The following is a 12773-nucleotide window of genomic DNA, read 5'->3' on the forward strand; positions in this document are numbered from 1 at the left end:
TAAATATTTGATGGCATCAATATGATATCCATCCACTTCTGATAAGTCCAATAAACTGCGATTTATTTGCATCGAGAATAATCGTTTTTGTTTAGTCCAACTGCAGAATTTACGAGACTACGGAATGAGAAGCATATTTCATATTTTGAGCGATTTTTTCTGAACGGATCATTATCCTTTCGTCACATTTTCTGAAATTTTCTAATTTTGATCAAGGCTCAACTCGCTGATGACGAATTAGTGGTCATTTCAAAAATGACAAAAAAAACTGAACAAAAAAACTTAGAAATATTAAATTTTTTATGTTCGGATTTCGAATAGCCTCTTTTAGTTCGTTAATGGTCAAAATCTAGCTAGAGGCTCAGTGACTATTAGATATTTTGTTTCTTTAATTAATATTAATCCGTTCATTCTACCATACCTTGTAGAATAAAATTGCTCGGGAATATTTCAGTTTCACACAGATTCAATGGTTTTACTTCATTATAATATATTGGTTCTCGGAACTCTTCTGTCACGGATTTATCTACAGGGTATATAGGATGAATAGTTGCGAAGAAATTTAGGGGGTGATTCCTTGTCGAAAAATAGGGTGGGTTTTTCATATAAACTTTTTTTGGGCTCCCCCTTCTCATTTACAGCCTCGTTTACAGCCCCCTGAATATGGCGCCAAAAATTAGTTCTCAATTTTTTTCTTGAAAACCAAGAAATTCACAAAAATGAAAAGAAGCTGACATTTTATACGGGCGAGAAGAAATTAAAAAAATTCGGTGGTGTTCCTCTATGATTCCATGGGACAAAAAGCTACCCCCCAAACGTGTTTCGCAATAACTATTTCTTTATTCATATTAGACGATAAGAAAATTTATTTTGGAGAGACTGATCAATTCTTAACAAATGAGGTCTTTTGTAATTTTCGCTAAAAGTTGTGGTTTTTGAGAAAAAAAATTATCAACAGATGATACGCTTGAGTTGTGGAGGCTGGAATTATTCTCGAACTAAAATTTATCAAATAAGCGGATGTCAAAATGATTCTTTCATTGACAACTGGTACTAATATGAAATAAATGTAACAAAAACAAACAATTATAAACTTTTCACAAATTAAAAACTACTTTTCGGGCGCCATCATTAAGGGACTGTTACTAAGCAGGGGGAGGCTCACTTCCTTATATGGAAGACCCACCCTATTTTTTGACAAGGAATCGCCCCCTAAATTTTTTTGCAACTATTCATATACACCCTGTATAATCAGTTCAATTTTCAAATAGAAAACAGTTCTGCCAATCAACATTTTTCAATTCAAAAATCACTAAACGCATGGAAATATTCGATTAATTTCAATAAAAATTCAGTGAATTAGAGAAAATAATGAATAATACTCGTACAGAAGAGTCATTCTAACATTTGTTCTCGAAAAAACTCGTCACTTCGAGCTCATTTTTGAATGTTGAAGTCGTGGAAGAATTTCAATGCCTTCTAAACTTGTATTATAAATACTAGATATATACTCCCTGTTAATTTTAAAATGGCACATTCGATTGAAATGAAAATTTGCACGCAGATGTGAAATAACATTCTTCTGTTGATCGCATGACAAGAACTAGAAAAAATTCAGGAATGATAGTTCTTACCCGAACGGATCGAAGCTAGGAATTCAGCTAAGGCGGCCGAGTTGAACATATAATTTTTTCTCCGATTGTTTATAATGATATATGAGGGAAATTATTACAATTTCCACAATTTTTTAATTTTTCCTACCGTGATAAATTAAAACAAAATTCGATACAAATCGCAATCGTTGGAATGGTCGGTTGCTATGGAAGTGTATATGTAAATAATGATTAATAATATAATAATTAATAATAATAGTAAATACAACTTATGAAATGTTTTATTTTCCATGTTGCTCGAAAAGTGATACTCTGCTTATTGATTTCCATGCCTACAAAGGCGACAAGAAATAAGATTTTGGATATTGTCATGAAATGAAAATTTCAATTTTCACCTCATTTGAACCATAGCATATTCAAGAAGAATATTCGAAAATAAATATCCGATATTTTAGTGAAAATTAACTAATGCGTGTATATATTAAGAATAACAGTTTCAAGTTTTGTGCATAATTTCGGGTCGATGGCCTCATCAGAACCATAGAAAATTCCAGCAGAATATTGAAAAAAACTTATTGATAAGATTGAGATGTGATAAGTGGGCAAATATAAAATTACATTTACTGTAGGTTGTAGGTTTGAAAAATATTTAAATATGAAAAATTTATTCTCAAATTAAAATTTTTAGCGGTTTTTCAAATGGCTGTATTTTCGATAACAATGATCGTATCTCAATTTGAAAAAATCAGCGCTTGATTATCCAAAAAGCCTCCAAAAGCCCTTTTTAATCAACTTTTCAAATTAATGTAGAGAACGAAGAGAATTTTTTTCCGAAAATACCATAGCAACTTCTTGTAGAGAATTAATTCAAGATTTCAAAACATCCCCTAAATTTTCTGTGCAAACATTGATTGGTGAGATATTGATGGTTAAAGACAAAAAGGTCCTTTTCAATTCAAAGTTCGATATTTCAGAGAGACATTCTCATATCGGAATTTTGAAAAAAGGATATTGAAGCTAAATGAACAAGTTATCTCATCCATATAGTGGTTAAGTTGAAAAAAAATTTCCAAGTCTGTAGGCCAAAAATAAAAACTGAAAAAATTTTGCAGAAATTTTAGACACTGTATTCATTAGGATTGAGCGGTACACGTTGCTTGAAAAATTTTCTCATTATGAGATCTCTAAACTATAAGCTTCAAGCTTCAAAAAGGTTTTTTTCAAATTGAGATACAACCATTGTTATCAAAAATACAGACATTTGAAAAACCGCTAGAAATTTCGAATTTTATTTTGATCCTTTAATTTATTCCACAAGTATATAATCTGGAATTGAACTTATGGTCGAAGTAAAAAGGTACTAAAGATAATACAAATAAATAATTTCAAGGATATCTAAAATTCTCAATATCTAATTCAAAATAACAATAAATATTCAACAAAGAGAGCTCATTCAGGCTCTCATTTACCATTGTGCTTTTATACTTTTTCGGTTTCTTGGGCTTAGAATTAGTTGTTTCCGGCGTGGTAACGTACAAAATATTTCAAGTAATATATATAGATATTATATAGGACACAACTGCACATCAAATTTCGAAAATAGATACCGATATCGAGCTATGTAAGTTTTGAATCGGGAATTCTCGATAAGTCCTTCTTCCACATCTCAAATTCACATTCAAGGATCATTTCGTCGGCTGTTTCTAAATCTATTTCATATAATTTAATAATTTTTCAAATCAGCCATAACTTCGCTCAATCAAACACGTGAATGATAATAACACAGATTGGTGTTTGAGAAAACTGTTTCTCAATCGGAAATTTTGAAGCCAGATGTTTTTATTGCTTCGGAACAATTTCATAGTAGCATAATTGTATTTTTATATGACAAATCCCCCCTGAATCCGTCGAAAACTTCGTCGGCTTTAGGAGTTATTTTTGTAGAAAATATTCAACCATGTTATTTGATACAAAGAAAAATCATGCAGACAACCGATATTGCAATTTCACGAACCGCCACTGGCAATAGTTTGCCAACAGTATCTACCTAAAAATGAATTGCGAATCTGCTGAAAGAATGAAGTTAGATTGCTAGATGTGCATCAGATCCGAAACGAAAATAAACGAGCACGTTCATTTAGTTTAGACCCGTGTCATTCGATCCGGTAACAACCGAAAAATACTTGCAGCATTTCATAAATGTAAGGCGAAACAATTAACCTCGCTTAAGGAACCCCTAAATCTCCCGATCTGTCTCCATATCTTTGGTTTAATAACAAACAGAAGTCGAGGAAGGCGATAACTCTGTGCCGCAGCACTAGTTGAAAATAATAAAAGTCGATATAAATAAGAACGCTTGTCTTTTCTTCTAATAATTTCGGATAATTCGATCGTAAACACTGTCGACCAGTTCGTTGGGCTGAGTTATAGGTGTTTAAAGTTTGCTTGACAACTTTGAAGTGTGTTTAGACGTTTCTGGCTTTTTGATTGAGGTGCGTTCTATTTTCAAGTTCTTCTTTTGACCGAATATCATTGCTCTTGTATTCTTGTATTGTGAGCAAACATATTTACTTAAGCGTATTGGTCACAATTTGATGGTTGATGAGAAATCAATTTTAGTCGTTCTTTGTTGAAGGTAACAATGTGTGAAAGGCTCAGTGGCGTAGGGCCACCGCCAGGACCGACAAATCGGACATTTTGCCAGGGCGTCAAATTCTAGGGGCGTAAAGTCAGTAAATGAAACAAGACCTACTTTTTGACATCAAAATGTTTTCTTGTAAGGATTTCTGAATGCGGGGGCCTACCTCCCAGTTATTTATTTCAATATATTTTGAGTTAATATGAAACGTTGATTCACTATGGGACATAAGAAGTGCATTCTTTGTGGAGAAACTCGCGAATTGAGTGAAATATCGTATCACTGATATGTTATCATTCCGCGCGTTTCATGTCAAATTTGATAGTTCATGTTGGGGACAAAATTAGCTTACTGAAAATGCTCCCTCTATCTATGTTTATTACTCTGAGGAACATACTGAAAGTTTTCATCTAATTCAAGGCGTTTCAATTCCGCACTAGGAGCGTCCTCATAGATAGGTAGGTATTAGATATCTGAATTAGAAGAATTCGGATTTTCCAGCCGAGAATTTTTAGGCAATTCACTCGATATTTTGCCCAAAACTGTGGTTGGTAACTTCAGAGAGTGGAAGGCTGAAGACAGTATGTAGATCCCTGCCAACATAAAATGCGTTGAATGAGAAATTTCCTTGAAGCCATTCCAGATAGTGAAGTTCATTAGAACTCTGTAGTATAACTGTAGATGATGCAGTGCTGAGAACAGCTTTGATGGAGGGTGCAATAGACCTTAATTTCGCAGTGCAAGTTAATCCCTTAACAGTAATCAGTAATGAGTATACCACGGTGTGGACAAAAGATTTCGTGGAATGACTAACAACTTGAAAAGCAAGGTTCCTAATTTCCATTCACAATTTCCAATCCTCAAATACCATCAATTCCTAGGAATTTTATTGACAAAGAAAAAACAACAACAGTTTCGAATATCTGTTACAGAACCATTTAGGACAGTGATAATGACTCAATATGACACTGACATATGACATTTCTCTCTCCCCGCTTTCGCCTATTTCGCTGATCATTTTTTAATGGTCCTTCAGGGGCGACCGGTAGACGACACACGCACACTCAGCTCATTCCAGGGCCAACTACTACTAATTGCCAGTCTGTATTTTAGATATTCCCGTTCATTTGTAAGGGGAGACAGCGCCTTCGAGATGGATGTCGCCGAATATTTTCTGGCTATTAATTCAGCCTGCGGTGGCAGTTACGGAAATAGAAACGCCGAGGGTAATGGCAACCTTAAGGCGATTCTGGAATTGCTCGTGGGTTATTTCGGAGGAATTGGGGATTTTTAGGCTTTTTTTCTATGGTTAGAATCTGGTCCTATGTGTAACGAGGCAAATTGACGTCGTGTTTTTGGAGGAATTGAAATTCTTGCGTTTTTATGGTTGGTATGCCTAATTGGGTGATCAAGCTAAAAGAAATTCTCATTGTACCTATACCAAGTACAATGGGCTGTTTTTAATCATTTGAGGAAAACACTAAGCTTTAAACCACTAAAATTTTTTTATATATTATGTAAGTTTATTAATATTCACTAGCAACTCTGGACCATATTTTCTAGGGCATATCAGAAACGTCGTCCCATTCTTGAAAAATGTTCTTTAAAATGAATCTGATGGATTTACATGAAATTTGGTAAAGGAATACACAGATATTGCATTATTAGACTCTTATATGTCATTCCATTCGTAACTCTTCAGGTTCGAAATGGCTTTCTTGGGTAGTTAAACTCGCATCTCATAGATTTATCGAAAATCCTGAAATTGGATAGATACCAAATACGTTGGGTATCTAATACCATAGTATAAGTAAAGGATAGTAAGCCAGTGTAGTGCTTTTTTCGATTTTGTTGATGTTGAGCGCCATCTAGTTGTACTCACGTTTTACTCGAATTTTACTGTCAAAAATTGGTCCGTAAAGTGGAACCCTCTGAAAAAATCGGTGTTATTTTGAAGAACTAAAATATTTGAAATAGAGTGGTCAGAAGATTTCTATATTTTGATATTTTTTCTGCTCTGTAATAAGCATTTACGCCAGTGGCGTGTATTTGTGATAACTTAATAATAACATAAAAATTGTTGGCAATGTAATGCGACCCCTTTTCAACCACGCCACTGAATGAATTATCGCATTATTTCTGCGCCATCTATAGCTCATGATTCAGTGCCATCTATTATCGAGTTACTTCTCCAAATCCAACTACAGTAGCGACCCCTGGTGACTATTTCCTTGCCGTCAAACGGCGGTTGGCTTACTATCCTTTCCTTATACTATGCTAATACTATTCGGAGTACCTTTATAGAATATTGTATGGGAGAGTTTTTCTTAAAGAAAACATTGCCTTATTCATTTCAAATATTCATATTTTTCAAATGTCGGTCTGTGCCTGCAAATTCAAGTAACAGCCGTCAGCCTTCTTTATGACATTTAGCGCACATAAACACCCGACCTCAATATATCGAATTCTACTGTTTTGATTTTGATGAGTGATTTTGTTAGTGAATATGTGCGGCAATCTTCAGGAAGTGATTCCACATGCAATAATAATGATATGTTGCCATATAACATTAGTTCGTAAATGCTTCGTATTCCAAGATAAGGGGTGTTGAAGTTTATCAATTTCTCTTAATTTCTTGAATGGAAAAAATGGTACAACTTTTTGAATATTTAAAAAAAAATCATTTCTGAATTGCTCATTCAATTTGTGACAAAAATATTCCCATTTAGTTTCTCGTATGGAGTGCCGTTCATGCAAAAAATAAGAAATCATATATTATATATCAATAACAACTATTTAATAATTTATCATTGAAATGTTTTAATATTTTTTACATAAAAATGCATACAGATTCATGTAGGGCAAGTAATTGCAAGAGATTTCAGCCAGTAAAAACGAGGAAGCATTGTTCACACCCATTAGAGAAGTTCTTTTGATATATCTACTCGTAACTACAATTTATGCCCCCTAGAAATTTTAGAACATAGTAATTTTTATATATTTTATGAAAAGCCGGTTTACTCAGAAAATCCATATCAAACATACTATATGTGTATACAAAAATCATTATTTCTGTTGCAGATCTTCAGATATTTCCCAGACTAGCCAACCTCGTCAAAAAGCACCTAGATTGACGCCCACGAGTTGCTTGATCAAAGGTGAGTTTAATAATTTCATTTTGCACGAAAATTATTTTTGAAACTACACAACTACTATTACTTCTTTTTTCTTTTAATTTATGTTTTATCACATAGAATGATATAAACTGGCATTTTTATTTCGTATAGGTATTTCTTCTTATTTCTATGTCTGTTTTTCATATTTTGTTCATACTGTGTTATCGGATAAGAATGATTGAAAATAGCATTCCAACTGTTGTTTGTACCAATTTTCATCATTTAATCGAAATACCTCTTCAAAAGTCATGGATGTGTTAACAGTAACCTCTTTTTGATCACTCGTTCCCTGAAGTGAGTGCTATGTATATCATTTCGTCACGATGACTTTTTTTAAATTTTGTGTGATGAGCGACTTAGTGATGGCAAATCCGTGGTCAACCTCAATTCTGTACGTCCGTCCGACTGGCCTTCCGTAAACACGATAACTCTATAATGAAACAACCTAGATAGGTACTTGAACTTTGAGGTGGGGAAATCTGTCAATGGGTTCCATAAATATGGTCGATCGGAATATTGTATTCATGATATTTTGAAAAATAGGAATTCGATGAGATTGAAATTGTGCATTCAGAGGTAGAATAATTGTGGGAAGTATAGAGCTTATTGCAGAATTTCATATTTTTATTATAAAATATAACAACAGTTCTGTGGTCTCGAATAGGCGCATGTATATACGAGCGCTCAAAATCTCGTTAATTGTTTTGGTTTATTATTCATTTCCTTGTTCCTCACATTTGAACTCTGATGCGTAATGAATTTACCATTATTTTTCTGATAGCGGTATCAAAAGTTCCTCATCACATATAATTTAATCTAACAACAATCCTTTGTACTCGAATATATCAATTCGCCCTTTTTCGTCACTCCATAAAGAGCTCCCACAAGGCTGCCATTCGAAGCCTATTAACTCTGAAACGATTGAATCTTATTCGATCGCCTCTAATAAAGCATCTTCAAGAGATCCCACTGTTTACGGCTGAGAGGATTTATGTCAATACTTTCGCCCATAAAACGCCACTGGCACTTAGCATAAACTAAATCATTTCACTTCTCTGAATTAATTTATGGCTTTCGTGGAATTTGGGGGCCATGTGTAATCCGAAAATTATAAACAACGTCCTCCTCTATGAGTAAGTATTTTCTTATATACGAGTATCTTCTGCCTCCGTGTTTACTTGGAGTTCAGAAGTGGTTCCAGAATCCAGTGGCGTTCTCCTGCTGGAGATTCAGGATTATTTTTAATGAGAAATTTTTGAAATCGTTCGAGGAAAATGTTGAATCCGATTATAGAATGAATAAATTCAGATTTTTTAGTGAATTTGAGACCTATTGGTAGACGGATCAATTCTAAAGGCGAAACAGCAAAGTGTGTCGAAATCAAAAAGCATTTCTTGAAAACTATAGGGTGTTTAGAAAGCAGGTTTATAAAAAAAAGGAAAAAAACCATTTGTCAAAAAAATCTTCATCAACTATGAAAATACACATATTTGGAAATTTATTTTTCAAAAATAATATTGTCCAAATGTCTCCGCTCTTGTTTACGACACTCATTTAATCTAACTATGGATTCGCAAGTAGCTCCGTTATGGCGAATATTTTGTTTTAACTAGGTCAGAGAAGTTCGTTTACTAACATAAATTTTAGGTTTAAGAAAACCTCACATGTACATTCCTTCAAATCAGGGATGTGAGTGGGAGGTCACTGAATGTCACCTCTCCTGGAGATCAATTTGCCTCTGAATGCCATCTTGAGGTTTCAATTTTTGTTCCAATTAAATATTATAGGGGTGCAGCTGATCTTCGTTCAAAATGCGGTTCAGCAATGATCTCCACACATTCCAGGGACATGAATGTTTTTGAATGGAGAGGTTGGGATCATCACGAACATACCTATTAACTCATTCTCATTCATATCATCTTGTGTTGAACTGGTCTCCCCAAACTTTCCACCCAATTTGAAAATACTATTTTAGAATTTGAGAAAAGCTCCGCATCCCTGGACTATAAGCTTTACTACCTAAATCAGAATATTAAATTAAAAACACCTAAATACGCAAGGTACAGAGTGTTTCCTAATCGGCTCAATTAATCTGAAAATATCACAATAACACCTTTATATTTTGAAAAAACCGTTCGAATTATTGAATTTACTCATTTATAGATTTTATACTACACTGAAAATTTCAATAAAATTGAATGAACCATACCAAAATTATCAATTAAAGTAAATACGGTCGAATCGGACAAGTCATACTGTGTCTCAATTGAGACCTCCAACCATAAATCACACATTGTTTGGAAACTGTCTTTAATAGTGAAAACTCCTAAAATCTGACGGTCTCCTCCGGAATCAACCTATATCGGGTGTCCAAAATTCGTTATCTAGTGAGGGGATCTCAGAAACCATTTGAGCTAGAAAGAAAAGAATGGCACCTTTTGGGATCGATTTTCGAAAGAATTAATTTGGGGGAAACCGCAAACTGTAAATTCAACAGTTTTCAAGGTATAAGAGAAAAATAGAAAATGGAGTTAAATGGAAAGTTCTCATAACTTCTCTATTACTAGTGCTACAAGCATGAAAAAAAAATCTACAAGCACTTTTCCAGTAGAATCCATTAAGGCAAAAAAATTTTTATTGCAATTAGTTTTGAAGTTGTAATCCACATAGATTTCTGTAACTAATAAAATCGCTTGTTTTTCCCTTCTCAAAAATAAATAACATGACATATGAATTTCTTATCAAGCTATAAAATCGTCAAAAGTTTAAGTTTCACACTGCAAGTCAACTAGGTCAACTATCTTTGCTAATTGGTGAACTTCAGCTAATTAAAATTTTGTGTTACCAAGGTCTCCGGATTAAACTAAACACCTTTAGATTTTTTCAACATTTTCAAATTAATAGATGTTGCTTTTTGAATGTGACCAAAAGAAAAAAATCTAACGGTGCTAAATACGGAGACATTGGTGGCCACCGAATAATTTAATTATCTCTATGTTCACAGATGATCATAGATCGATACCTGGTTGACTTACAGAGTGAAAATCAAACTTTTGACGATACTGGAAAAAGTGCCTGTAGAATGTTTTTGTTTTATGTTTATAGTACCAGAAATAAAGAAGTTATGAAAGTTTCATTTCTCGCCATTTAAAAATCGAGCCCGAAACTGTACCTTCATTTTTTTTAAGCTCAAATGGATTCTGAGATTTCCCCACTAGACACCCAATACATATATACATATCCAGATTCACAATCATTAAATCGTCTAACCTAACACAAAGTTTTTCAGTATACAAAAACGCCGCTTTATTAATTACATAAAGCGCGCTTTTTTTCAAGTTATCGCAGTCACGATATTTATCTACTAGAAAAAATATCTGAGAATTGCAAATGCCTAATATTTTAATATTGTGCCTTTTTCAATATTTCGTTTCATGAAACGTAATATTTCAACTGATCGATTCTCATCTAAAAATCATCATTTGTTTTCAGACGACGAATCCCAGGAGGTCATACAAGCCCAAGAGAACCAGCTGACCCATCCCAGTCTGTTCCAAAACAGATACCAGAACCAGACTCAGAATTCTTCGATATTCCAGTCGAACCTACTTAGCGCTATCGCACAGCCTTATTCTGGCGAATTAGGCCATTACGGTCCAGTCTATCACTCCCACAATTTGCTTCACTACAATTCAATGTACAACAATGATAAGAACCTCAGAGCCGGTAACTTTGGCAGGGGAATGTACGGAAACTACTCAGGATTTTATGGGAATAACGGAAATTTTAGGAGTACGCCTCTGCATCCGAATACCTACGATTTCACCCCTAGATAAGATATGATGTTTTGAGCATTTCGGATGTAGAAATGTGGATTTCTAAACAACGTACTTTCATTGAGTTTAAGTGCTAATTTGATATTTATATCGTTTTTGAGTCTATTCATAATGTATAATCTACAACGTAAAACTATACTGATATACTTCAACCAAAGTGCCTCGACTGAAGTATGAAAACTAAATGCTCATTCCTATGTTCTTCATGTATCTTAAAATACCGGGGAGAATTATAAATTACTGAAACGAAATAAACTTCCAATCATCCAAAGAATTAACTCGGTCAAGTTATGTATATCTGACATATTTCCATGCACGTCAACAGACTTTTAAAAGACTCTGACTGATAGTATTATTATTATTTGAATAAAATGAATCTGTCCCCATTCAAAACCAAACCTGTTGATGTTCAGTTGGGACAATAGGCCATAAGGATTGATTCATGAATAAATTAATACATATCAGCGATATATTCGATTCTCTTGAGCTTTGTTTGGATTACGAATACAGATATTTCGAATGAGTACTTGTAGATAAAATGTATATTCAACCTTTATTTATTTATAGATAAAAAATTCAATATGTATTGTATGTAATTTGTCATGAATCTTTGTACCATATATTTATCTATGCAACTAATACCAAAGTGACTTATAGAATATTCATTTAAAAAATTCCAAGGAAAATAAATATTTATATTTCGATAAAAATGTCTTTTATTGAGTTGACCCTAAAAAATACTGCATGAAAAAACTTTGCAGTTGAAGTTTTTGCTTCAATTTTCAATAGCTTTGATGACGCTAATGATACGAAATCTCACTCGAAGCCTGAAATTGTCATTATTTATTCATTTATTTCAACCAAACAGACCATACAAGCCCCTTACATTAATAATAATAATAATAAGAGATAACTTATTCACTAGAATTCTTATTATTCCGTACAAAACAAATTATTTATAAAGGACAAAAAGAACACAATGACAAATATGCAGTGTAGCAAATATTCTGTTGAGTCGTCATTTGGGAAATACAGAGACAATCCGAAAAAGCTTATGAGTTCAATTTTCGTGTTACAGGAAATGCACGATCTATTGAACGAATGGACTTTTTTATAGACTTTTAGATTTTAATATTAAACTTTAACTATGAATATTTCAGGATGGTTATATAAATATTTTTCCTTGAACAATTCAATTTTTTATTAGTGCGTGGAAATAATGAACGAAAAGCATTGCAAATTTCATCTATTATACAGGGTAATTCATCGGGATGGCCTATTAGACGTTTATGGAAAACTAATCATAATTTTCAGCTGAAAGTTTGCATATGTGGGTTTGAGACAACGAACTTTCTCCTTCAAATATTTTCAGATCTCCACAACTTCCAGCTGTAAAGGAAACAGATTACTACTTCCTTATTTCAAATGGCATATCCAGTATATTATTGCATCATTAGGTAGCTTTTTGAAGACAATTTCAGCAATATGCCATAACCTTGGTAAAAACTCA

The 12773-nt window shown here is 33.4% G+C and overlaps 1 protein-coding gene across 1 annotated transcript in view; it reads left to right on the plus strand.

The window, feature by feature from the left end:
* LOC123674814 (T-box transcription factor TBX10-like) overlaps positions 1-11962 on the plus strand; it is a 39983-nt gene extending 28021 nt beyond the window's left edge. The window contains exons 8-9 of the mRNA XM_045609903.1: positions 7333-7409; positions 10920-11962. Coding sequence (XP_045465859.1) covers positions 7333-7409; positions 10920-11263 — 421 coding nt within the window. The 3' untranslated portion in view covers positions 11264-11962. The remainder of the gene's footprint in view (positions 1-7332; positions 7410-10919) is intronic.
* The last annotated feature ends 811 nt before the right edge of the window (positions 11963-12773 follow it).

This window comes from Harmonia axyridis, chromosome 3 (assembly GCF_914767665.1).
Source record: "Harmonia axyridis chromosome 3, icHarAxyr1.1, whole genome shotgun sequence".
In the NCBI taxonomy this organism is placed as follows: Eukaryota; Metazoa; Arthropoda; class Insecta; order Coleoptera; family Coccinellidae; genus Harmonia; species Harmonia axyridis.